Source organism: Panthera leo, chromosome B3 (assembly GCF_018350215.1).
Source record: "Panthera leo isolate Ple1 chromosome B3, P.leo_Ple1_pat1.1, whole genome shotgun sequence".
Lineage (NCBI taxonomy): Eukaryota > Metazoa > Chordata > Mammalia > Carnivora > Felidae > Panthera > Panthera leo.
In genome coordinates this window covers 138,204,443-138,230,840 of record NC_056684.1, presented here as the reverse complement: position 1 = coordinate 138,230,840, position 26,398 = coordinate 138,204,443, and the positions used below count along the sequence as shown (strand labels likewise).

Here is a 26,398-nt window from a genome sequence, read left to right as displayed (position 1 = left end):
TGACTGTTTTTATGTTGTGGAATATTTATGAAAAGAGATTGACTCCCCCCCCATGGTAACTCATGGCTTTTGAAGAGCTTGTAAAGACAACACCTGTTTTGTAGGGAGCAGTATTGGGCGGTCTGCTGGGGAATCAGGAAGCTTGTGTTTGTGTAGCTGGTTAAAAACGTATTTGTGGCATGTTATTTTCAAACTTTGAAAACTCATTTGCTATATAATCTGTGTAAAATGTAGTTTAAATTAAGAAGATGTCAGGATTTAGTCATTTTACTCACTGTGCTAACTAGCTGTAGGTGTTTGAGTGCCGTGTGCCAGGCCCTGTGCAACTTCTCGGGGAGATGCAAAGAAGAGTGGAGTACTGTCTTCGCCTTAATACAGCGTATAATGAGAGCTATAGAGATTGCTGGGGGGAGGGGCATGGGAGAGGGAGCAACTGAGTGCACGTGAATGCACGTAGGATTTTCAGAGGATCGAAGGATCTCCAGCAACCCGTCCTTGGGTTGGCACTCCTGGCTAGAGGTGGAGGCAGGGGAAGGGGATAATCAGAACCTCAGCCTTCCTATTTCTGAGGACTCCCTCTCCTTCGTTTAGTGCTCTGTCCTACCCTAGGTGCTAGGACCTCCTTTCTCCAGTTCTTAAAAGCCTCTTCATAAAATAACACAAGAAAGCTGTAGGTGTGTTTAAACCCTCAGGGAATCCCCCGACGTGCTAAAATCCTTGGGAAACTAACACACTCCTGCCTCTGGGAGGGGTAGGGGCGTGCATTTACTGTTTCTCTAAGAAGGGAGAACCATAGTAACTTATAGTTCTGTTTTGATTAAATATAGTTTTCAGCATTTATATACTTGATCTTTGAGCAGACCCAGACTTTTGCACACTATGTGTTGATTTGTATAAGTGCCTTTTCGATGTTGCTTTTGGACATCTGTGTATTAGGTGGCAAATAACACCTGGAATCACTGCACGAGGGTGTGATTGTCAGCCAGTGTGTGATATTTGGGGATCTTACTCTCCTCGCCTATATGGTAATTGTTTTTGCGGTAGTAACTTGATTTTTTGAGTCCATATTGTTCTTATTTAATGAAAATGAAGACTAAATGGAGAAATAAAAGTTCTAGATATTGGCGTTGAGAAATGTAAATCTCATAAACGATACAGTGTAGACAAAGATGGCATTGGCTAGGGGTCCTCAAAGTGCCCGATCTGTAGTCCCTCTGATGTTCATTAGACCCACGTCTTTCAACTGTGAGCTCAAAATGTTATGAAAGATATTTTATGTTATTTATTTATTTATTTATTTATTTATTTATTTATTTATTTATTTTAGTTCTCTGAGACTGGTACCCACCCCAAACAGTGTAAGCCTTATGGTTCACATACTCAGTTTTAGCATGTACTTTCAGGAATGTGCTATCTAAGAACACAGAGGACTTGTATGTATTGAATTTATAGAGATTTCATTTCAGTTACCGTGTCATATTGAGTTTGAAATTATTTGACTTTGTTTTTTAATTTTTGTTAAAGTTTGTTTATTCGGAGAGAGAGAAAAAGCACGAGTGGGGGAGGGGCAGAGAGAGAGAATCCCATGCTGGTTGGGGCATAGTGCCCCAGCACTTAAAAAAGCAAAACCAAAAAGTGATAGTGATGATTGTTATTATTGGAGAGTGTTATTATATTCTCAGATCATGGACATTTCTCAGAGTTACTATATAATACGATATTTTTTGTTTTTAGAATCAGAGGAAATTTGTTTTTTCCCCTGGGGAAGGTGCCATTTTCCAAATATAAACGTATTTTATTAATTGAATTCCTTTTAAATTGCAAAATGGCATAAGGATAATGGGAGTGTTAGCATTAGGACTAAGAGGAGGTGAATGAAAAGTAAGGCGGCCATAGCACATTCAACTTTTTAGAATGTGGTGTAGAGAGTGGAGTAATTGTTTTTGTCGGAATATACTCCACGGGAATCCAGATGGGACGGGGTGGGCGGTGGGCTCTTATTTCTAGGAGGAAAATTGGACAAAGACTTGGAAAAGAGCAAGGCAGTTCACCCGATCGCCCAACTCCGTTGGCATCTCTGCTGTGGCTTATGCTTTCCTACCTAGCGGGGAGCGGGCTTTGTGGAATACGGCGCATCTGGAGAGGCACGCTGCCGATAGGGAAGGGTCCCCAAGTGCTGTGCTAGCAAGTGGGCAAACTTGGGAAAGCCAACTTTATTTGCTATTGGTGTGACTCCAGCTTTGAGGATTATGACTCGAGTCTTGAAGTCCTGCTGGGAAGGAAAACTGTACTACTAACTTGATATTCTTTCTTAGTGGCTGTGTCTTAAGGCCTCAAATACCTTAAATACCCTATAGTAAGCTCACAGAGACAAAAAGTGTGACGTTGGACTTGCCAACATGGAATTTCTCGGGAGGATTTTCCCTCTTAGAACAACAGTTGGATGGCTTAGAAGTCTTTTTATTTAGATTGTGTGAATTCGTGGATGGAATCTTAGGTAAAAGAATTTAAGACTGACTAATTCTAGTATTGATCTCCGTGCATTAAAGTATACTGGGATTTGTGGTGATGAGGTTTTAAGAGTGTTTATCCTGAGTGGTTTTGTTTTTGTTTTTTGTTTTGAAGTTGGATATTGATGGACAGATAGACTCTATTCACCTATTCCTGTCACCGAGGCAGGTGCACTTGCTTTTGGATATGTTAGCAGCTATTGCCGGACCAGGCAAGTATGGCAATGGGTTACTCTGTTGTTATTTTTAACTTTGAAATTTTTTAGTTAAGATCAAAGATGCTATGATTTCTAGCTAGCTGCTTAAAACTACTGCATAGGTCTCTGATTAATATTAAATAGTGGTAGTTCTGAATTGACTGGCATGAAGTTGCTGTTAGTATTGAACAAGTGGGTTTTGGGAGAGAGATGATTAACTCCAGATTTAATTACTGTTTTGCTTTCCTTTGCTTTCCTTTCTATACTTCCAGAAAATTCTAGCAAAATAGGATTAGGTAATAAAGATAGAAAAAACCGACCTATGCAGCAGGAAGACGAATATCGAATTCAGATGGAATTAAACCGGTATTATTTGAGAAAAGATTCCCTCTCCGTGGGTGTATCTTCAGAGCAAAGCTTTTATGAGACAGAATCTGCTCGGACACCTTCTAGCCGTGGTAAGGAACTAAGACCGTTGACACTAGATTCCTACAATGTCATCAGAGAGCAGAGTAAACAATTTGGCTGTTGTGAAATGGAGTTTAGTAACGAAAGAACAAAAGATCTGTGCTATAAGAAGGTTTCAGTTAGTAAGTTGATCTAACCATGTCATTAATTACAGTGATGCACTGGCACATGTACCTTTTTTTGATTGTGTAATCTTGTTTCGTAAGTCATGATTTATTCTTTTTTTTTATTCTAAGGCTAGTCAATTCACAAAAATGCATACACAAAAGATAAATTGGGGATAATTATTCATTTTGTCAAATTCTTACATACTTGTATAATGATTTATGGCAGATTCCTTTAGGAACCTTTCTCTACTCTTCTATCAATTATGTGTAAATATAATGCCAAGTAAACCTGGCATTTACAGGTGTTTTACAATGTTTAAGCACTAATACCTTAAGAAGAATCACTTTAAATACAGAATGTTGAACTAAATAAATTAAAAACTAAGAAATTAAAGCGTATTCAAGCAATATTGGCCATAACAAACTTCATTCGCCTCAGGGTGAAACAACCTCCAGGAAGAAGAAAGTGAAAGGTAAATAGAATTCTAAATGATATATTCAGGTTTGTTTTTAAAGAAAAAGCTGTATCCATATGAAACCAGATATCGCAAGATCTTCATACTATTTTAAAGTTGGGTTTTAGCTCCTAAACTGTCACATGACACCTAAAAATATACCATGTAGTACATGTCGTATATTTGGAAAAAAAACAAAAAACCACAAAACAAGTTCCCCAGTAGGATAGCATAACTTTGTTAACTTGTATTTGGTCGAGTTTTTATTATGCCATTTATATCTTGGATCCAAATAAAGTACCCTACTGGAAGTAATGTAAACTTTAGGGCATCGCCGTATTGCAGATAATCTGAAGGAAGAATATGATATTAATACATGTTAACTTACTATAAAGACATGAATTACACAATTGACAAGGTTTAATTCTCTCTAGAAGAAGAAGTTTTCTTCTCCATGGCCGATATGGACATGTCCCATAGTCTCTCTTCTCTTCCACCCCTTGGAGACCCTCCAAATGTGGACCTTGAGTTGTCGTTAACTAGTACATATACAAATACTCCAGCAGGATCTCCATTAAGTGCTACTGTGGTAAAGTATTATTTAATTGTTACTCTCGGCTTGAAAAGTGGCTTCTAAAATTCTACGCTTTATTCATGTGATTAAAAAAAAAATTCTTTTACAGCTTCAGCCAACGTGGGGAGATTTCCTTGATCATCATAAAGAACAGCCAGTAAGAGGGTCAGCATTGCCATCCAACCTGGCGCCCCCACCAGCTTTACAGAAAACTTGTACGTAGCATAAGACATTTGTTGATAGTGCCACTAGAATTTTAAAAAATTTAAAAATTAAAACACATTGTTTCTTTCTTAAATTTTTTTTTTTTCAACATTTTTTATTTATTTTTGGGACAGAGAGAGACAGAGCATGAACGGGGGAGGGGCAGAGAGCACATTGTTTCTTTCTTGAAAATGCCATTCTGCCGCTGCTTTTCTTTCCCTTCAGAAGATTTTCTTTTGATCTAGGCCATTTAACCAAATTTAGAAAGAAAATGTGAACTTGTAGTCTTTGTGTATTTAAATATTTTTATTAAAAAGTGTGTGTAAGTTTCATATTATTATCGCAGCTTAGGCGTCTCACCCACCATCTGACGCTTTTCTTGAAAGAGAACCTCAGGTTTGAAATAGACACGAGGCTTACAGGAAAATTTGAGCAACTTGTGGTTGATCTGTGACTTTTCCAATACAGTTTTATCACTGCAAAAGTTTTGTTTCCGTGTGTGTGTGTGTTTTTGTTTTTTTTTTAAAGATTTATTTATTTACTTTGAGAGAGAGAGAGCACGAGCAAGGGTGGAGCAGAGAGAGAGAGGAGAAGAGAGAATCCCAAGCAGGCTCCACTGAGCCTGATGCCAGGCTCAGTCTCACAACCGTGAGATCATAACCTGAGCCAGGATCAAGAGCCAGCTGCTTAACGGACTGAGACGCCCAGACTCCCCATTGTTGTTGTTTTTTTTAAGTTTTATTTATTTAATCTCTGCACAGCGTGAGGCTTGAACTCATAAACCTGAGATTGAGTCCCGTGCTCTACCGACTGAGCCAGCCAGGCATCTCCATATGTGTATCAAGGATCCAGGATATAAAATGCAGAGAGTTAACAGTTTATCTTGTTTAACATCAAATATCATTCAAACTGTCGTGTGATCACCTGTTTTTTAAAACTAACACAAGTAGGGGAGCCTGGGTGGCTCAGTTGGTTAAGCGTCTGACTTCGGCTCAGGTCATGATCTCATGGTTTGTGAGTTCGAGCCCCGCATTCGGGCTCCGTGCTGACAGTTCAGAGACTGGAACCTGCTTTGGATTCTGTGTCTCCTACTGTCTCTGCCCCTCCCCCACGCTCTGTCTCTCAAAAAATAAATAAACATTAAAAAAAATTTTTAAACTAACACGAGTAAATGTTTTATAATTTTGATATAATGGATTATTTTTAAGTATTTTATGTATCTCATTTTAACCCATGTGTTCCAGCTCTCCCATCTAGATCTGTTTCAGTGGATGAATCCAGGCCTGAACTTATTTTTAGACTAGCTGTGGGAACCTTCTCCATCTCTGTGCTTCACATCGATCCTTTGTCTCCACCTGAAACGTCATTGAACCTTAATCCATTGACACCTTTGGCGATAGCTTTTTTTACTTGCATAGAAAAGATTGACCCAGCAAGATTTTCAGCAGATGATTTGAAGTCTTTCCGAGCAGTATTTGCCGAAGCTTGCAAACACGATCACCTTAGGTAAATTCTCTCATATTTATTAATGCTCCTTGGAAAAGAACCGGATGACGTGGGCTTTTGTATCTACCCATCACCATTTGTTTTTCTGATTCCCATTTTACTTGGAAACGAGGGAATGAGTGAGGTTTCTTTCAGTGCTGCAGACATGCTTACCATAGAATCTCTCGTTCAGGTTAGTTGCCACGTGAAACCATTCACATAGAAGATTGACATAATCTGGAGTTTTCTCTGCTCTTGACAAGTTTTTTCGACCACATTGGGCTGGTTAAAATAGTGACACTATTATAATCCTAAAAATAGTTCCTACTGTCAGTGGCTCAGCAGAGACGGCAGTGGTGGTAGGAATGGAGTGAGGTCATGAGAAGGGATGTGCCCCAGTCGTCCGCCGTGGGGAGGGGGACAGCACCCAGGCTCATCTTGAGCCTGGATCCTGCACTTTCCACTTCTGCTTTAAAAAATTAAAGCCGTCCAAATAGCCAATGATCTTTTCATGAGTTGAGTCCTACTAGGTGAGGAGACAATTAAATTTGTAAGTACGATGTTCTTAATATGTAAATATTGTTTAACAAAGTGATCTTTCATATTGTAAATGATAGTTTAGGCACATACATTAATATTTTTAGAAAACAGTTTGGCCTTTTAAGTATTAACAGTTACTATACAGAATAGTTTTTATACATAGCAAAAGAAACTCTATGGTAAGGACCATAGTATTTATAATAAAATTGTAAAAACCTCTCCCCACCCCCATTTCTGACAGGGTTTCAAATATATGCCAGTAGGAAATATAAGAAAAGCAGCAACAGCTGGAAACGAGCTTACACTTGAGATCCACTGACTGAAGTTTTAAAAATATTGCATGAGGCTTTTAGACAATTTTAAGAATCTATTACGTATATTTTACAGATATGAAAGTTTTTGTCCACTGCAGTGTAAATTTTAAAATGTCAAAGAACAAAGGTCAGTGTTGGGAAATAAATATATCCTGGATAATTTCCTATTGACGGAACTGCTTTCTTATGTCAGGGAATGGGAAATTTGAAGCAGTCTTGCTGGTTAATACCCTTAGGAATATTAGTTATCACTAACAACTTGAACCTGTCAGAATAGGTGGATAATTGTGCTTTAACAACACTTGTGTACTCCTCTGTAACACGTTGGTTAATCCAGAAGTACATGAATACTCTTAAATGCTTCATTTTTTATAATAGATTTATAGGTACTGGCATCAAAGTGTCCTATGAACAAAGACAAAGATCAGCTTCCCGATATTTTAGTACGGATATGTCCATTGGGCAAATGGAACTTTTGGAGTGCCTGTTTCCAACTGATTTTCATTCTGTTCCTCCTCACTACACAGAGGTAAATGCTAGATACATTTTCTTTAGATTCTTCCTTTTTTTTTTTCCTTAAAGTTTGAGACAGAGGGTGAGAGAGCACGAGCAGGGGAGGGGCAGAGAGAGAGGAGGGAGAGCATCTGAAGCAGGCTCCATGCGGACAACTCAGTCTCCCAAACTGTGAGATCGTAACCTGAGCTGAAACCGAGTCGGATGCTTCATCGACTTAGCCACCCAGGTGTCCCTGTTGAACATTTTAATGTACGGCAGTCAAGGTCATTGTAAGAGTCTGTTAGACCTTTTAATTTAGAGTTGACTTGTTTTAAAGTGGCAGACAGATTATGAGACTGATGATTTCATTTCACTAACTTTCCAAGTACCATTAATTTCAGAAGATTTCTGCCATTCAACAAATACTGAATGCCTGCAGTGTGCTAAGAAGCACTGTTTAATACCAGCAAAATGTCTTTTGTTCATTTATTAGTAGTCTGATTTTTTTTTCTAATTCTGAAACCTGTTCTAGAGAAACTTTTCAAAGTTATTCATGATAACATTTATTGTTGTTACTTTGTACGTTATTTTATTTTCAGAGTACTTTCTTGGGCATTAATTTACTTGAATTCTCAGGTACATTTTGCAGATGAGATCCTAAGTATCCCAGGAGTGAACTAACTTGTCTAGGATTCACGCTGCTTGTAAGAGCCCAAAATGAAATGTAAACTCCTCCTTCTTGACTTCAAAAAGCTTAAGCTTTTCCCACTATTATATTAGCACCTCTGTTAATTCATGAAATTAATGATAGTTTAATATCTTACATTTAATTTATCTTTGTCTTTCTTTGTAAGCTTTTAATGTTTCATTCCAAAGAGCGGACTGATTCCCATCTCCCTGTGTGTCTTCAGCTTCATTATAAGCATTCTGAGAATAAAGGACCCCAGGTAAGAGGCCTTTTGATGTGATTACCACCTGTAAATTTTCATTTGATATGTATTTTGTCACAGTCATAAGGTTTTCACTTCCTTTTGTGGTATTAGTGGTTATATTAATGTTTTCCTTTTTTTTTTTTTTTTTAAGGGTAATCAAGCAAGACTTAGTTCTGTTCCTCAGAAGGCAGAATTACAAATTAAGTTAAGTCCAGTGTTCTGCGAGCTGGATATCAGTATTGTGGACAGATTAAATTCCTTGCTTCAACCACAGAAACTTACTACAGTGGAAATGATGGCATCTCACATGTATACGTCCTACAATAAACCTATTAGTCTGGTAAGTATTCAGAACATTGCAAATACTAATCGTAAGTATAGCTAGCTAATGGGCTTATTGGGATCATTTCTGGACTTAAGTATTCTTAATAGCTTAAATAGCACCTATTATTAAAACAGCATCATTCATAATAATGAAAAATGAAGACTTGAACGCCTAGGTGGTAGACTAGCTGAATACGCTTTGCTAATATATGGAGTCAAATACTTTCGTGGCCATTTTGAATGATGGTTATGAAGACGGGCAACATGAAGAAAGCTCATGAAGGAGTAGTAAAAGTGGAACGTGTTACTCCACATAAACTTTTGTGACAACTGTGTAAATAAACTTGAGGTATAGAAAAAGAATGGATAAAACTGAACCAGTTGGTAGCATTGATTATGTTAGAGTGTAGCATTAGATTCCCTTTCCTTTTCTGTGTTTGTCCAAATTTTATAAATTTCAGTTACAATATCTGTGCAAAACTCATTCACGCATTTAGCAAACTACTTGGTCTACCTGTAAAAGGTAGCCCATATGATGAAAGACACACTTGTGAAGGTGGGAATTTAATTTATAGTATTGGGTTATTGGGCATCGCATTAAGTCACCTTTACTTATAGATCTGTCTGGTGCTTGGTGTCGTTTCTAAGCAAATCAGATTTGCAAGAAATCCGTTAGGAATTTTGGGGCTGGAATTCGGGCGCTATAAGGACCGGGAACAGATACAGACAACTTTGGTTTAAAAAGAAAAGGGAAAATCTGTTTTTCCACTTACTTGTTTCTCCCTCAGTTACTGGTGGGCATTCGCATTAAATCAGCGTTCTTTAATTTTTGTTGTCACCGATTGCTAATTATTTGAAGTTCTGTGGGGCTAGTGTGCGTGTTTACTGTTGGCCGTAGATGTACCAAGATGATGGCTTAATCTCTTGGGTTATTCTTGCTGAGAATAGGGGTTAGTATTACAAAGTCCAATAGGGGAGAGAAAGGATAGGTGTGTTAAAAATCCAAGTCTAGGGTAAGAAGGGGACTTTCTAATCTGGGAGGTCAGACTAGAAGTAGAGGGGAGTGTTCTCGCTTGCAGTGTAGTCTGGGCTAAAGCTTTTTTTTTTTTTTTATTCTTTATTTTTGAGAGCGAGACAGAATGCAAGTGGGGGAGGAACAGAGAGAGAGGGAGACACAGAATCCGAAGTGGGATCCAGGCTCTGGGCTGTCAGCACAGAGCCCGATGTGGGACTTGAACTCAAAAACCACAAGGTCATGACCTGAGCCGAAGTCGGACGCTCAACTGACTGAGCCACCCAGGCACCCCTGGACTAAAGCTTTATAAGCTTCAATGCATTTTAGAAAAAAAAACACCCCAAAACAGACTTTTATCTGAAGGGCATGTTCTTTGATACTTTTGTTGTAACATGATTTTGAGTAAAGGGTGCATACATGTCTTGGTTTCTAAGAGCCATCTGATGGGCTTATACACTTGGGTTGGATGGGAGCTTAGGGTGAGTCATCTGGTGAATATTTAGAATTTACACTGTGCCAGGCTCTGGGCTTCGGCCTGGAAATACAGAATTGAGTCAGGGATGGATGGGCCTTTGCATTTGGCTTAATGTATCTAAGTTCACATTGAGTCTTTGAAGTAGCATAGTGGTAGACAAATTCTTCATATTGGAAGTTAAGTTGATTTTTAACTGTATTGGACTTATTGATAACCTACTTTACACACTGTCCTTTTTTAGTCTGTACTAATATATGTATGCATCTATAGCACCTGTGTCTTTGGTTCAGTTTTTATTTTGACTGATTTTATATGAGGATTTAACTTTCGCCAGTAATTTGGAATTTTGTCAATAGCTGTTACATTATAAAATTCCATTACTCTAAATTAACATGGTTGGGGCGCCTGGGTGGCTCAGTTGGTTAAGCGTCCGACTTCAGCTCAGGTCACGATCTTGCAGTCCGTGGGTTCGAGCCCCGCGTCGGGCTCTGGGCTGATGGCTCAGAGCCTGGAGCCTGCTTCCGATTCTGTGTCTCCCTCTCTCTCTGCCCCTCCCCCATTCATGCTCTGTCTCTCTCTGTCTCAAAAATAAATAAACGTTAAAAAAAAATTTAAAAATATAAAAAATAAAGAAATTAACATGGTAGTAGTTAATTTGAATTTTATTTTAATGCTTTATACTGAATGAGGAAGTAGTGATTATACATATTGTTGAATACTAACATCATTTGTGCTTATTTACTTAATTTGACATTTTGGCATATTTTTGATGTTTTGTGTTTTAGCACAAGGCTTTCACCGAAGTATTTCTGGATGATTCACATAGTCCTGCAAATTGTCGGATATCAGTCCAGGTTGCCACACCGGCATTAAACCTTTCTGTCCGCTTCCCGATACCCGATCTTCGGTCAGATCAGGAAAGAGGACCGTGGTTCAAGAAGTCGCTTCAGAAGGAGATCCTTCATTTAGCATTCACAGATCTAGAATTTAAGACTGAATTTATAGGAGGATCAACCCCAGAACAGATTAAATTGGAACTTACCTTTAGAGAACTAGTTGGTAAGATTGAACGTGCCTGTAAGAGCCAGACCAGAAATAACCGCTACTGAAACAAACATGAAAAAGTCTGACGGTCCACAATATTAGTAACATTAGACACCATTAGAAAACAAGAGGAATGGCTGTTTTCCAGTATTGTATACCAATACGGGATACAATTATTTTTTTGTTTTAGTTACTAAGCATGATTATTCACTTCCTTAAAGTACTTTTCTACAGGGGAATGTTGTAAAGTTTCTTTTCCCTTGTTCTGAGTTTTACACCTCTTTACAGATATTTACAGTTGATTTGCTGATTATGACTTCATTAAAGGGCCTTTAGGCGTTATCTGATCTAATCGACAGTGGTAGGAAACTCAGTATTCTGGAGGAAAGTCATTCTTTGTGAGATGGACTGAAAAATCACGCATTGGTTATTGTGAACGGAGGGAATTCTTACAATGCTTGGTACAAAGCGTTTAAGAAATATAGTTATTATCCCTGTGTTCCTAGATGAGCTGCATAAACTTTTGTGTAGAATAATCATTGAGTGACACTCACTAAGTGGCACCTGCTGTATTTACTGTCATGATTATGTACCTTACACATTAAACTTGGTGCCTTAAGAATTTGAGTTTGGGCAGAAAACATCATCTTTAATTCATCTGCTCATCCTGTCTCCCCACATGTACCCATGAAACAGGGACAGAAGAATAAGTGCTGTACAACTTAATGTTGCACGTGTCCCTCATCCAGAGGACCTTTGCTTATGTAAGGAGGAAACTACTTTTTCTCTTAGCACTTGAAAAGAAATGCATTTTAGTGAATCAGTCTTGTTTTATTAGGGTCATTCCAGGAAGATAAAGGAGAATCATCTGTTAAGTTTTTCCATGTGTCTAGTGGGGTAGATGGAGATACAGCATCATCAGATGACTTTGACTGGCCACGGTGAGTACCAGATGTATATGATAGACATTTAGTGAGACTGTTGTTTCTAGAATAAATTGCTGTAGTACTTTTAATTGACATTTTGGCTATGAATTTAAAAATACTCACCCTTAATGCGAGAACTCAGAGGAAGATGGACAAAATCAATTTAAAAATCCATATTGAGGGGCGCCTGGGTGGCTTGGTCGGTTAAGCATCCGACTTCGGCTCAGGTCATGATCTCACGGTCCGTGAGTTCGAGCCCCGCGTCAGGCTCTGTGCTGACAGCTTAAAGCCTGGAGCCTGTTTCAGATTCTGTGTCTCCCTCTCTCTCTGCCCATCCCCTGCTCGTGCTCTGTCTCTCTCTGTCTCAAAAACAAATAAATGTTTAAAAAAATAAAAATAAAAAAAATAAAAATCCCTATTGAGTGTATTACTCTATGATGAAAGGTGTCTGTCTTTATTGTGAGAGATGAAGTTTAAAGTGTATTCCCTGGTCTCAAGTTACCCAGTTTAAGTAGAGGGACAGAAGAATCCTTAACTGTTTTAAAAATCGTTCAGGGCTACAGGCAAAGAGTCATGTGGCATCATTTGGTTAGTCGTCAGAAGAATCTTCTAGTCCGTGATCTCTTTTTTTCAAAAAAAGTCCGTGACGGTGTTTTACAAATCTGGGGAGCTTTTACAAGATACTGATTCATGGACTCCACCCTGAGATTTTGGGATGGAGCGTGGGCATCAGGATAGTCCAAAATTACATCAGGTGATTCTAGTGTACAGGTGGATGTCAAAAATTACTTCAGGATTTCTTAGAATTAATAAAATAATTATATTTATTATAGGCTACTGTATTCATTAACACACTCGTTACTCAGTAGATATTAGAACAAGATTATTATTTAACTTAATGGCCTGATAGTGGGCTTTGATATGTTTGAAAGGATGTCATTTACTTGAAATAATGACTTTTTAGTATATTGAAAACTGAATATTTGAAACCTGAGCATTAAAGTGGTATTTCTTTAGCGCCATTGCCTGCCACCAGTATATCAGGCCTTGCAGGCTCTTAGGCGTGATCAGTTCGTGCCTGGTAATGAGCAGTTTACTGTATGAGTTTCCAGCATAAGAAATGGATCTACTTCAGTTAATTTGGAAGCACATTTTATATTAGAATATCAAAATTAGGAAACATTGGTCACTGTTCGTCACTAGAGCCAACCGGCACCACCTACTTAGGGGAAAACCCATTATAGATGCACGACAGCTGTTTTGTTTGAGGGCATCAGGCCTCCTCACAGCGGTGTCGAAGGGCAGACTGCAGATCCTTTACTAGTGACGAGCAGGGAGGAGGAAAGGAGGGGCCGAGGGCATCAGCTCCTTTATTCCAGGTTTGTAGCTTCCATACGACGGCAACCCTGCAAGCCTTTCATGATTGAAATTCCTGAAGGAAAGAATTACTTCATCGTTGCAGTTCTAGCTTATTCCCTTATCATCCTCTCCTTTTCCATTTGAACGGTTTCTAGAACGTAAGGTCTCTTAGGTAAGCAAGTATTCCATGATAGCAGAACCCCAGAAGCATTTGATTTCGTGATAATAAATAGACTTCTTAGGTAAAATTCGTTGGCTGTTAGTGAAATTTACAGATCACCTTGTGTCCTCAAAAGATCAGATTTTTCTGTTAGCCAAGTATAAAATGGTAATGCCCCTGTTTTATTTCCTTCTGTACTTCGAAGTTACAACACACTCCGAAGCGGTTACGTGTCGATAACTAGACTTCGTAGAGAAGCTGAATCCTATTGTCAGTGGTTTTTGTGTCAGTGTGCAGAAAAGTTAAAGCTTTGCAATTCACGCCGAGACCTTGAGTTTTTAAATTGTCTTTGCTGTCAGAATTGTACTGAAAATAAATCCGCCAGCCATGCATTCCATTTTGGAGAGGATAGCAGCTGAGGAAGAAGAGAGTGATGGCCACTATCAGGAAGAAGAGGAAGGAGGTGCTCATTCCCTAAAGGATGTTTGTGATCTGCGAAGACCAGCCCCATCTCCCTTTTCTTCTCGCAGAGTCATGTTTGAAAATGAGCAGGTAAAATAAAAGTGAGCAGGCAATGAAGGGATTAGCCTCCATCACGTACCAATCATTTTCATTCTTTATTTTTAAAAAGTACTTTGTATACTACGTTTACTAGGTTTTTAACTCCAAGACTGAATAATACCCATTTCTTTCTTGGTTAAAAGTGATTATGTGTTTGCTTTCTTGCTCACATACCAAGTCCTATGGACAGGGTCAGAAGATGCTACTCTTAATTCTAAATACGAAATGGTTATTTGATGCTTTTTTTGCCCCAAACTATTCTATTTTAGATGGTGATGCCAGGAGACCCTGTGGAAATGACAGAGTTTCAGGATAAAGCAATCAGCAATTCTCACTATGTGCTGGAACTTACATTACCCAGCACTCATATAACACTACCTAATAAAAGTTTTTATGAGAAGCTGTATAATAGGTGAGTTGAAACGCATTCAGTTGAGTCTTTGGGATTGGACTGTTCTGCCTAACTGCCTCCCCGTTTCCCCACTTCCCCCTTTTCTTTCCTTTAATATTATCTACATCTCTGGGTACCTTGTGTGCTGTTGATTATGAAACTTAACGTTACAGTGGGCTGTTGTCATAGCAGAGTTTCCTAACCAGTGTGCCTGGTAACTCGGTTACTTGCGTGTGAAATGTTTATTTCCTCCACCGTCGTTAGCTGGCTGCTCTCTGTCACCTTACCACAGGGTACTGAGAAAATATGTCTTCTGTGCGTGCAGTGACATGAAAAGAGTTGGGAGGTCCTGGATGGAGGCCAGTAGGTGCTAGGGTGGAGTCAGAATCCTAGAATCTTTGTGTAAGGAGCATCTTTTTTCAGAGTTTAAAAAAGCATCTTGTTAGAATTCTACAATTCAAACTTGTCAGTTTGCATGTAACAATTTAAATTAATTATAAATATCCTTAACATATCAAGCAAATATGTTGAAGTAAATGGGATTCTAGAGTTGAAATATCCTAGCCTCTGAAGACCTTCCTAGCTTACCTGGCCTCCCCAAGCTCAGTTTCCTCATCTATTAAAAAAAAAAAAAAAAAAAAGTGGGTGATACTTATACCTGTCTCAAAGCGTTGTTTAGAGGATTAGATGATACAGTACTTGGAAAGTTCTGAGAATACTGCCTAGCATATAGTTAGCGCTCAGTAGTCCTCTTGTCACTGTCCTCGTTCCTATACACTGAAGGAATCTCTTCTATAGCATACCTGAAAGATGGTCTAGAAAAAGATGTTCTTAGTGTCTGTCATCACTAGCTTCCCATATGTAAACATGCTATTCTCATTTTTACTATTTTATTTTATTTTCAGAAGCGCCACCTTTGTTTCTGCTGTACATTTACTTGGTATCAGATATCCCTGGCCCTTTATTCCTTAACTGTTACTAATAAGCTCTGGATCTCCTTATTGCCTACCCGTGACCAAGACTGTTGATCTTAGAAAATTTAAGTTCAAGAAAGATCCACCAAGTTCAGTTGTCTTGATGATGAGATAGGTTCGTAGGACAGTCCATTGAAATGCAGGAAGAAAATGTTCTTCTGTTTAACTTTTTAAAAAGTCATAAAATTTATATATTTGTTTTATAATATTCATAATGTATAAATTGAAGCATATAATTTATAGACACATCAGAAGGCTTTTACAGTTGTTTTTTTTTTAGCTTTTAGGGGTTTACACATGATCTAAGATTTGGAAACCACTGATCTCTCAACCATTCTTTTATAGTTGTGAAATAACTAAGAGCTCACGGGATGCGTAAGGCTAAGACAGAAAAATGAAAGATTAGTTCAAAGTCCAGCCCAGAGGTCAGAGGGCTTAGTCCATTTCTTACACTTTCTGCATTTGCTCAAGCAGGTGGCTGTTGGTTAAATTGGGAGATCAGAACAGAAATATGCATCTTAAACAAATTCAATTTATAAATCTGTTCCTTTACCACATTTTAAATACAAGACCAGGTTTGTTTGTTTTTTTTAACACGAGTCCTTGGTTGGAGGATTTACATAAGTATAACCCAAAAGGTTTTGTCTGCAGTTTTTAATTTCTGAAAAAACAGTTTCAAAGTAATCTGAGTACAGAATCCTTCTTGGATTTTAAGATTTTTTCAGTCTATATACTTAAAAGTCATCTGCTAGCACAATATTTTATTAAAATCTACTTACAGCAATAAATACAGCTGGGATGAGCACATTTGAGGCCAGACACAGTGACACTTGGCGAATACACAGAACGTCGAGCTCGCCTGGTGGGAGCGGCATTCTCCGGTGTGCTGGAGAGCAGTCCCAAGGAGCCAGCAGTCAGCATATGGGGGACATCAGTCAGCATGGCACGTGGGGCAGGTGACTGCTCCCGTCGGGGTGCTAGAGAGTATCTGTTCTTCTGAGGATGGGTTACGTGGGGGGTTGCCGGAGAGCATTTCTGTCGTGCCTCACTCTGCCCACTTCTCCTGCTGTCAGATGCCTACAGCTATATAAATACTGAAGTGTTCCCTTACCTTGTGGATCTTATAAGTCACATATCGAGGCTCTCCGGGCTGTGAATTCTTTGCTCCTTATTTGGCTGTGAATATGTATATTTTTATTTTGAAGTTAATATCAAAGTTTTCAAATATTCTCCAGCTTAACAGAAAATGGCACAAAGAGCTTTTTTTTTTTTTTTCTCTCCTGAATCCTTTGAGACTGAGCTGCTGGCCTGAGGCTCTCTGAGCACTTGGGTGTGTACTGCCCACAAACAAGGACACTCTTCTACATAATTGTAACTCAGCCATCAAAGTGAGAACATTGATACTCAGCGCTACCTAGTCCTCAGACCCCATTTGAGTTTTGCTAAATGTTTCAATATTGCCCTTTTGATTATATAATTATATGTTCTGTATTATAGTGTTATGTATTCTATAATATATAACATAAAATACATATATAATATTTTATAATATAATTAATGTATTATATAATGTGTATTATATATTATATAGTATATATAACTTTTATTCTTATTTTTAATTTTTGTACATCTAAAAACATAACTCTGACCAGGAGTTATAACCAACTTTGCCTTAACTTCACACATTTAAGATCTTGGTTTATTCCCTCAGTGCCTGGGTCATCGGGCCCTGTTTAGACACACAGTCTCAGGTACAGGACCGTTTTTTCTATTTCAAAAGTCCTTTAGAATAGAATGTAAAAAAAGAATTTTCACTAGCTTTTTGGATCAGATATTTCTTGAGCATCTTATATTTTAAGCTCACAACCACAGGACCATGGTGATATGTCCTTAAATATCTTAGGCGTCTTCTTTCTTGGTATTAGAAACATCACCCGTGTTTTGCAGTATTAATGGTACCAAGACTGTGTTTAGACCAACATGTAAATTAAGGAAAATGTAAAGTCATATGAAACTTATCTTTACGGGTCACCTCCCAGGAACTCCAGGTTTTAGATAAAGTAATGGTTTCTCTTTAACCTATGAAGATAAGAGAATAGTTGTGAGGAATAAGTAAGAGAAGAGTTATTTCCCGAGAAGATTCTTCATTTTGTTTTTTTTCCCCCTTTTATATCTTTGTTATTTATATACATAGGAGTTCAAAGTAAGGTCAGGGTTTAGACTCTTTCGTTTCTTTGTCCTATAAGTAATATACCCAAGAGAAGCCAGCAAGCCAATGAGTACCATACAGTTTTGGGGCACAGCTGTCATTGTGTCTGAGATGAGACCTATTTCTGGCCTGTGTCACTGGTATTCTTCACCTATGACGCTTCCCAGATGGAGAGCTTTCAGGGTGGGGATTTCAGTCTACTGAGGGTCACAGTACTCCATCCTGGTGTATACTTTCTAGGGCTGCAGAAGCTCAGGAATTGGCCCAGAAAATTCCTAGACAAGTGGTTTCTCACAGGAAGGGCCAGGGCTCCATCATGGCTTGGCACCTTAACTGGTATTCACACTAGGCTTTACGATGAGTCTGTGCTTTTGGCAGTCCTTCCATGTGAGTCATCAAACCCTTGGTGCCTGTTACGTGACAGTCACTGTGTGAGGCCCATAGAAGGGTGCCCAAGACCTACGTCCCTCTCTCTGAGAGGCTGCAGTCTAGGAAGGGGAAGCAAGAGAATAGAGTGTTGTAGGCGCCATGATTGAGTTACATCTGTGAAGGATTTGCTGGGGGTCCAAATCGATCAGAAGGCTTCGGAGAGGATGTTGTAAAGTCTGAGTTTTCATGGAAATGTAGAGCATGGGTGATGAGGGTGGGGGGAGGAACAGAAGGGCATCAGAGTAGGGACAGAGATTTCTTTGAAAAAGGAGGATGTGTTGGTCGCCTGGCTTGACACGTATCAACCCGTTAGTCCCCGGTCTTGACTTGGCTGCGCAGCTCGTGAGAGGGTCTCATGTTTCACTTGCGCTCTTGGTCTCCTGCACACTCCCCAATGAAGCTGCTCTTTCTGTGGGAGGGAACGCACTGATCTAGGGACGGTGAGCGATGGAGGAGAGAGCTGGACGAGATGTGGGCTGTGGCCCCAGTTCCCCCGCAGATCAGCTGTGTGGCCTGTGGGAGGCAGCTTCTCCGAGCGTGAAGTGAGGGTGATGGTTCTTCCTTGGCTGCCCCGTGGGATTGGGGGGCATCACACGAGACAGAGCGTGCTGTGTTGCGGCTTGCAGAGTGCTCTCCTGTGGGAGCAGTTTTCCCTTGTTCCTCATGGGTTTTTAAATTAACTGCCTCCTTTAAAGTGCATTTAGATGTATGCACACCACACAGGTAAAACTAGGCAGATGGCTGATTAGGTTATCGCATCGTACGGATTCCTTTCTCACGGCCCCGCACTAGCACCATCCACTGCTTTTTCCTTTGAAAGAACGTAATGGATGTTTACAAAAAACAAAAAAACAAAAACCAAAACTTTTTTTTTTGTAGGGTCTAATTTCTGTGTCACCATTTAGAAAAATTATTATTCACGTGACTTCTTAAAGGCATGTTCTGTCGTGTACCTTCAGTGGAACTACGAGTGATGTCCTTATTTTTCAACTTCTGTCTATAATAGGATCTTTAACGACTTGCTGCTCTGGGAACCAACTGCCCCTTCGCCAGTGGAGACATTTGAGAATATTTCATATGGTATTGGTCTTTCCGTAGCCAGTCAACTGATTAATACCTTCAACAAAGATAGTTGTAGTCAATTTAAATCTACAGTTCACTATGGTAATGTATTTTAAATTTGTTTGGAATTAAAATGCCTGGTTTATCAGTAAATTAGCAACCCTTTCTCAATTGGCATTAAAATATTTCTTGGCTGTTTTCTGCTCGTAATATATTTTATAGTATCTTTTAGTAACTTACAGTATTTCCCCACTTTCATCTACATATTGAGAATATTATCAATGAAACGTGTTGCCTTTATAGTGACACCATACACGTTGTCTTAAGTTCATTGGGAAAGAGAACAATATAGTAAGTACGTTCTTATTGTGAGGCCAGATTCTTGGTAAAAAAAAACAAAAGAACAAAACAGGTTGTAAGATAAGAATTGTGATAATGTTCCAGTTACTGTTTTATTTTAATAACTGTCAGAACCGTAGAATTATGACATTTGTTTCTCGCAGATGAGGAAAGTGGATCTGAGGAGGAGACGTTGCAGTATTTCTCTACCCTTGATCCCAACTATCGTTCCCGTAGGAAAAAAAAACTAGACTCTCAGAACAAGAACTCACAAAGTTTTCTCTCAGTTCTTCTGAGTGTTAATCATGGATTAATGGCAGTGTTCACAGAAGTAAAGGTGAGGATTTACAAATGCAAAGTGTTTCAAGTGTATCTTATTTCAAATCTCCCCTGATCCATACATGCAGTCATCGAGGGAGTGGGAGGTTGTCTCGGGCCTGGGGAAGATCAGTGTTGTGAGGCACTCGCTCCGCGGTGACCTGGTGACCGCAGCTTTGGGGAACGAGCGGTCACTGCAGATCAGAAGACAAGTGTTACATGGTCCTTTTGGCAAAAATGCTGGTTCTGCTCCTGCAGTGATCGCTAGAAATTTTATCTGTTACAAAGGCGGATGAAGTACAGGGATTCATTTGGCAGAAGAGGCCCCCACCAGCATTTAATTATTCAGTTTTTAATACCACTGTGGTGGGTGGTTCCAGAATCAGACCAGTTTGCCACCACATGGGAGGAACTTCGAAGCTGAATCAGGAAGGAGCAACCCAAGGGTCATTCTTCCTTTTCTGCATGTAAATAATGACTTCTGTGTTTTTCTGATCTTTTTTTTTTTTTTTTTTTTTTTTTTTTTTAGCAAGATAATGGAGATCTGTTGGAGAAGAAGCATGGTGAATTCTGGTTAGAGTTCAATAGTGGTTCCTTGTTTTGTGTGACAAAATACGAAGGTTTTGATGACAAGCACTACATCTGCCTTCATTCTAGCAGTTTCAGTCTATACCACAAAGGTAGGACACGTTTCATGTGTGTGTTGTTCGCTTCTGTTTAGACCGGTTTAAATTTTATTTCACAAAATCTATTGAGAACAGAACTCTGATAATAGAAATTATTTTCTGTGGGGTGTTCTGATTCCATTGGCAAAGTAATGCTTATTGTACATTAGGAGTTGACTTTATGTTTTTTGGGGCAACAACTTTATTGAGATACAATTCATGTACCATCCATTTCACCCATTTAAACTCCACATTTCATTGGCTTTTACTATTTCACAGAATTGTTGCAACCATCATCACAGTCAACTTTAGAATGTTTTCATCACCCCTAAAAGAAACTAGGTACCCCTTAGCTGTACCCCTCCCATAGCCTTCACCCTGCCCAGCACTAAATAACCTCTGATCTACTTTGTGGATTTATGTATTCTGTATGTTTATGGAATCATTCAGTATGTGGTCTTTTGTGACTGGCTTCTTTCATTTGTCATGATGTTTCCAAGCCTCATCCAGGTGTGACGGTGTTTTATCCTTTTTCATTGCCGAATAACACTCCATTTTATGGATATACCGTATCTTATTATCCACCGATGAGTTGATAAGACTTTATGGTCGTTACTCTCTTAAACAGTATCTCCTTGTGGTAACAGATACGGAATTTACCATCCTGTGAGCACATTCCCTGTCACCTTGTGAACAGAAGATATTTGCAGCATTTTTTTTTTTTTTCTTCTAAGTGTAGAAAACAGTACTTGGACAGTCTTAATGTTTATCAGATTTTTCTGTTTAAATTTAATTTTCCTAGCATTTCCTATCTTAATTGTTTTCTTGAGTACCGTCATTCATACCAACATTAGCAGAGACATACAGATTATTAACGTCAAGCTGGTTCTTGGTCATTATGGTCAATGGAAGTATATAGAGTTTTGTTTTGAGTTGTGAAAGTCTGAACTAATTTCAGATGATCATTTCGTTATGTCGTTATCTCGTTGTGGATGTAGGCATAGTGGATGGAGTGAGTCTTCCCACAGAAACACGACTGCCCAGTTCAACCCGCCCGCATTGGTTGGAACCAACTATTTATTCCTCTGAAGAAGATGGCCTCAGTAGAGCTGCTTCGGATGGTGTCGGAGGTGACCCTTCGAATATGCTCTCTGTCGCAGTTAAGATACTGTCTGATAAATCGGAGTCCAATACAAAGGTTTGTCTTTTGTATTTTTGTACCGTTATGTACTTGCCACTCCTTTGATTCCTAGCTCCAAGTGATTGCATAAAAGGCAACACATTTTTTCCCTTAGAAAAACTTTTCAAGTTTTGATTTAGAGGATTACATAGGTGGTAAATGGAATTCTTCGTGTTGTTGTGTGTAGGAATTTCTCATTGCTGTAGGATTGAAAGGAGCCACACTCCAGCACAGGATGCTTCCTTCTGGGCTTAGCTGGCACGAACAGGTAAGAGAGTTGTTACGTGCGTATTGGTTTCCTTCTGACTTCGTACTGACATGTAGTACACGCACTGTAAAGTCACAGATCATAAAGGATCAGTGCTCACTGAGTTTTCCCTGGAGTAAACACTCCCAAATAACCACCTCTCAGGTCAGGAAGTGGAATATTATCACCACTCCAGAACGAAATTGATTTTTTTACCTTAAAGTTTGGACCCTAAATCTCCCACAGACAGAGTTATCGTGTATGTCATTTAACGGAAGGGATTCTGTGACCCAGAATCTTAGAGCACCTGGTATAGAGAAGAGATGAATGGCGTCCTGACTTGCACTTCTAACCCTGTATTCCTTAAGGTATATTTCAGAGTGATTTCAGAGTGATTCCCTAGGCCAGTAACATGCTTTGAGGCATTTAGAATGATTTTTGTAATTAATTTCCAGTGCAACAACCGTTTGATTAATGAAATACAGTTGGTCAATTTCTTTTCTATGTGAGAATTGTACAATGACTCTTGTTCATTTTCCTTAGAAAGGGGAACTTTTTCCTTTCCTCTGAAAATAATAAATTAGTTCATACTCGAAAGTTTTCAGAGAGCTTTCATAAAAGCATTTAGGGAACACAAGGAGTCTTAGAACAGTGTGGTGAGGGGAAAGAGACAGTTGGGGTGAGCGCTGAACTCGGTTGTAAGGGAGAGGTTAGTCTAACCCTATTTAGATAGAAATATGGGAGAATGGATGTCGGTAAGAGAGACTGAGACCGAGATGAGGTATAATGTAGGGAAAGATAACTCTTCCCAAAAATGGATTATGTAGAAAACCAGGCGGAGCGTAAGCAATCTTTAGCAAAATTTATTTTTTTCGAGAATTGTCCCTGGCAAAATAATGTAAAAGTATATCATATGTACTTCAGTTTCATGAGATAGGATTTTTCCAAGACTTCTGTAGCATTGCAGTTGTCAGATGGGCCTCTCTCTTCATTTCAGACCCTGGTTTTGCAAATACTTTTTTGAAATGAATTCCTTCAAAATGCTGATTTTCTACTTTTAGCTTGGATTTTTCCAATAAACGGTTGCTTTTTCTGTGAGATATTTTATTTTACATTGGTATTAAGGATATCCTATCAAAACTTTTTTTTTTTTTCCTCTAAAGCAGGGCATTTAATATTTTTGTGATTATAGATTTTATACTTCTTGAATATTGCTGATGAACCTGTCCTGGGATATAATCCTCCAACTTCAGTTACAACTTTTCACGTTCACCTCTGGAGCTGTGCACTTGATTATAGGTTAGTTCACAGATGGACTAAATAAAATTCTATTCAAAGTAGGTACTGAGTTTTGAAAAAATACGTAATTCAAATTAAGGTTCACACTGCTCTCTTAAGGGAGTTTCTGTTGTTGTAGCCAACTGATGTTTTTTGTTTCTTTTCGGTATTAGGCCTCTTTATTTGCCGATCCGATCTCTTCTCACTGTGGAAACATTCAGTGTATCGAGTAGTGTGGCCTTGGATAAATCATCATCTACACTCAGGTGTCTATGTGAACTTTGCTGACTACTAAATTCAGCTGGTCCAAACATGCTGACTGATACTTAGCTAAACTCGATTAGAGTCCCAGTCTTTTGTTAAAACCAGCATTCTTTTACTCATAGTCCTGTCTCTCTATCCAGGTTTTCGACTTTTAGATTTCAGATGATTCGTCCCATCTCTTCTGTTTATCACTGTTTTTTATTTTTAGGGAGGAAATGAATTCTTGAGATTGGTAGTTTACTGCTTAAAGCAGAATATAAACTTCCCGTATGACCTAATACACTTTATTTTCATAATTTAGGTCTTGTGAATTTGGGCATCTATTAAAACATGCTGAAAATTTACAATTCGAGCAGATGATTCAGTCTTACTCTTTACACAAATTAAATATTTCTAGCACTCAGAAGCAGTGAGTTTTAAAGAAATGCCAGATGGCACTTGTAAGAAACTGTATATGACTTTGATGACTTGTGTATCAGAAGAACGATACACCTAAGTGTGCCGTGATCACGTGTTAGGTATTCCAAGTTAAGTGTTTAGAGGTTGATTTTATCTTTTTTCCTCAGAATAATCTTGGATGAAGCTGCTTTGCATCTGTCTGACAAGTGTAATACTGTTACCATAAATCTGAATAGAGGTAAGAGTTGAAAAACAAAATCTGGGGTTAGGTGAATGCTCTTTATTTTTTGTACATGGATATTTTAAAGCATTTGAACTCTGAAATGATGCCACTGAACTAAGGATCTTGTTAAATACCAGTTTGAAGTTGTAATGTCCTTAGAATGTCAGTTAAGTGCATCAAGTTATATATACTCTATTTACTTAGTAAAAGATTAATTTTGTTTCTAAATAAAGGGAATTGTAGGACTTTTAAAGGATGAAACTATATTTCCATTGCATTTTAAATATTTTTAGCACCAAGTGCCATGAATTTTAAAGAGATGCTAGTTTTAATACATGTTGGTTGGATCAGCATTTTTTGAAAGCTTTGCTCAGATATTTTGTTAATTTAAAAAATTTTAGATTATGTTCGTGTGATGGATATGGGGCTTTTGGAATTAACCATAACTGCAGTGAAATCTGATTCTGATGGAGAGCAAGTAAGTTATTAAAATAAATGGAAATTTTTATCTAAGTCCTTTTTATAGGAGAGACTGAAGAACTATTGAATTTACTGTAAAAATAGTTTTGGTTGGAAGTAGATAAAATGTTTTAAAATTGGGATTTAGTCATTATAAATACACATTTCCTGTGGCAAGAATAATTATATTCTACTTTATTTAATGTAAACCTATGCAACAAAAGAAATTCTTATCTCGTTTGGAAAACGTTTTCTTAAATTTTTTTTTTTTTAAGTTTATTTATTTTTGAGAAAGAGCATAAGCTCGAGCAGGGATGGGGCAGAGAGAGAGGGAGAGAATCCCAAGCAGGCTCTGTGCTATGCGGGACTCGAACTCACAAACCGTCAGATCATGACCTGAACTGAAACCAAGAGTTGGACGCTCAACTGATTGAGCCACCCAGGCGCCCCTGGAAAATGTTTTCATCCATTTTCCCTTGTGTGCGCCCAGACTGAGCCGCGCTTTGAGCTACACTGTTCGAGTGACATTGTCCATATCAGAACATGCTCGGACTCTTGTGCTGCGTTGATGAATCTCATTCAGTACATCGCCAGCTATGGGGACTTACATGCAGCTAACAAGGCGGAGACGGAGCCTGGAGCCCCTGAAAGAAAGACAAAGGTACAGCCAGCGGTATCATGCATTACAGCTAACTCACCCTGACCCATTGCGGCCACACGAGTGCCAGGTGTAGTCGGTGAGGTCTTCATGACCGTCACGAGGTAGAAAAGAAACTTTGAAAAATCCTCTATTATTTACCTTCAGAGTGATGAGGTCTGGAAAGGTGGTTCCAGGGGCCTTTTTGGAAAACCGTTCTGCTGTCTGATACTCTTTGTTTCAAAACCTTAATCTTCTCGGCCAACATAATACTTTTTTCCAGACTTGAGTTCTTTTCATCTCACCTCCAGGAAGAAAGAAAACACTTAGCATGTAAGAGCTTGTGATGTGCAAGTCGTGTGTAAAACTGCTTCTGAGAGGGGGAGATGCAGGTGTTCATATTGTTTCCAGAGGCCTCTGTTCTCCTTCATGTTTGTTACGTGGGATTCTGTTCAGTTTTCAGTCTATGTTCTCCTGTGTGATTTCCCTTAACCCAGTGTGACAGGGTAAAGATTATCACCTCTGTTTCATAGGTGAATAAATTAAAACCCAGAGAATTAGGTGAGTTGCCCAAACTGGTAGCCAAAATGGCAACAAGATTCAGGTATTTTGATTTCCGGTTCAGTGCTTTCTTATGCCCCCATACATTACCTCTCTGTCCTCTCTTATGTCCAGATTGAACAGTGTCGAGTGTGTTTAGCATTTTTAAGTGTTCAGTGTTTTTTCATTCTTTTTCATCGTCTGGTCTGTGAACAGAATTTTGTCTCTTTGGTGATGGAGCCTCTAGTAAGGGCCTGATGGACCTTGCATTCTTTTGTTCAGGATGCTTCTACCCTTCATTTGTGTTACACTTCTGTTTTTGACTCCTTGCTCCTGCTATATTCCCACCGATAAGAAGGTGATTCATGACACTCCTTCTCTACTGTTTATTCTCTTTTTAAAAACATTCTCCGGTTTACTAAAAGTTACTTTAAATTATCCCTTTCAAATGAGATCTTTCCAGTTCAGAGTCCTGCTCCCATTTGAAAAGCGTGATCTGGATGTAATGAATGCACAGTTCGCTGACCAAAATGGTTAAGCGTCCCTGCTGGAGATGAGCCCCCAGAATCCCCGTTCAGTAGGTTTCCCCTCCTGTGTGCCCCCTGCTGTCCTTGGACAGATGTCCATTCATCCCGAGAC

General features: G+C 38.9%; 1 protein-coding gene across 7 annotated transcripts in view; it reads left to right on the top strand.

Annotated features, from left to right (window-relative positions):
* The window catches only part of ATG2B (autophagy related 2B), an 83,303-nt gene that overhangs the window by 21,074 nt on the left and 35,831 nt on the right, over window positions 1-26,398 (top strand). For all 7 annotated transcript variants that reach the window (XR_006204047.1, XM_042944223.1, XM_042944225.1 and 4 more), the window contains 22 exons: window positions 2,626-2,722; window positions 2,980-3,165; window positions 4,172-4,326; window positions 4,421-4,526; window positions 5,760-6,021; window positions 7,233-7,383; window positions 8,204-8,296; window positions 8,433-8,621; window positions 10,881-11,154; window positions 11,978-12,080; window positions 13,944-14,136; window positions 14,415-14,557; window positions 19,155-19,312; window positions 19,714-19,886; window positions 20,397-20,547; window positions 21,531-21,730; window positions 21,900-21,980; window positions 23,152-23,258; window positions 23,411-23,503; window positions 24,068-24,138; window positions 24,525-24,601; window positions 25,073-25,243. Coding sequence is in view for 6 of the 7 variants with exons in the window: in XM_042944223.1 (XP_042800157.1) it covers window positions 2,626-2,722; window positions 2,980-3,165; window positions 4,172-4,326; window positions 4,421-4,526; window positions 5,760-6,021; window positions 7,233-7,383; window positions 8,204-8,296; window positions 8,433-8,621; window positions 10,881-11,154; window positions 11,978-12,080; window positions 13,944-14,136; window positions 14,415-14,557; window positions 19,155-19,312; window positions 19,714-19,886; window positions 20,397-20,547; window positions 21,531-21,730; window positions 21,900-21,980; window positions 23,152-23,258; window positions 23,411-23,503; window positions 24,068-24,138; window positions 24,525-24,601; window positions 25,073-25,243 (3,234 nt within the window). In the remaining variant the exon portion in view is untranslated. The remainder of the gene's footprint in view (window positions 1-2,625; window positions 2,723-2,979; window positions 3,166-4,171; window positions 4,327-4,420; window positions 4,527-5,759; window positions 6,022-7,232; window positions 7,384-8,203; window positions 8,297-8,432; window positions 8,622-10,880; window positions 11,155-11,977; window positions 12,081-13,943; window positions 14,137-14,414; window positions 14,558-19,154; window positions 19,313-19,713; window positions 19,887-20,396; window positions 20,548-21,530; window positions 21,731-21,899; window positions 21,981-23,151; window positions 23,259-23,410; window positions 23,504-24,067; window positions 24,139-24,524; window positions 24,602-25,072; window positions 25,244-26,398) is intronic.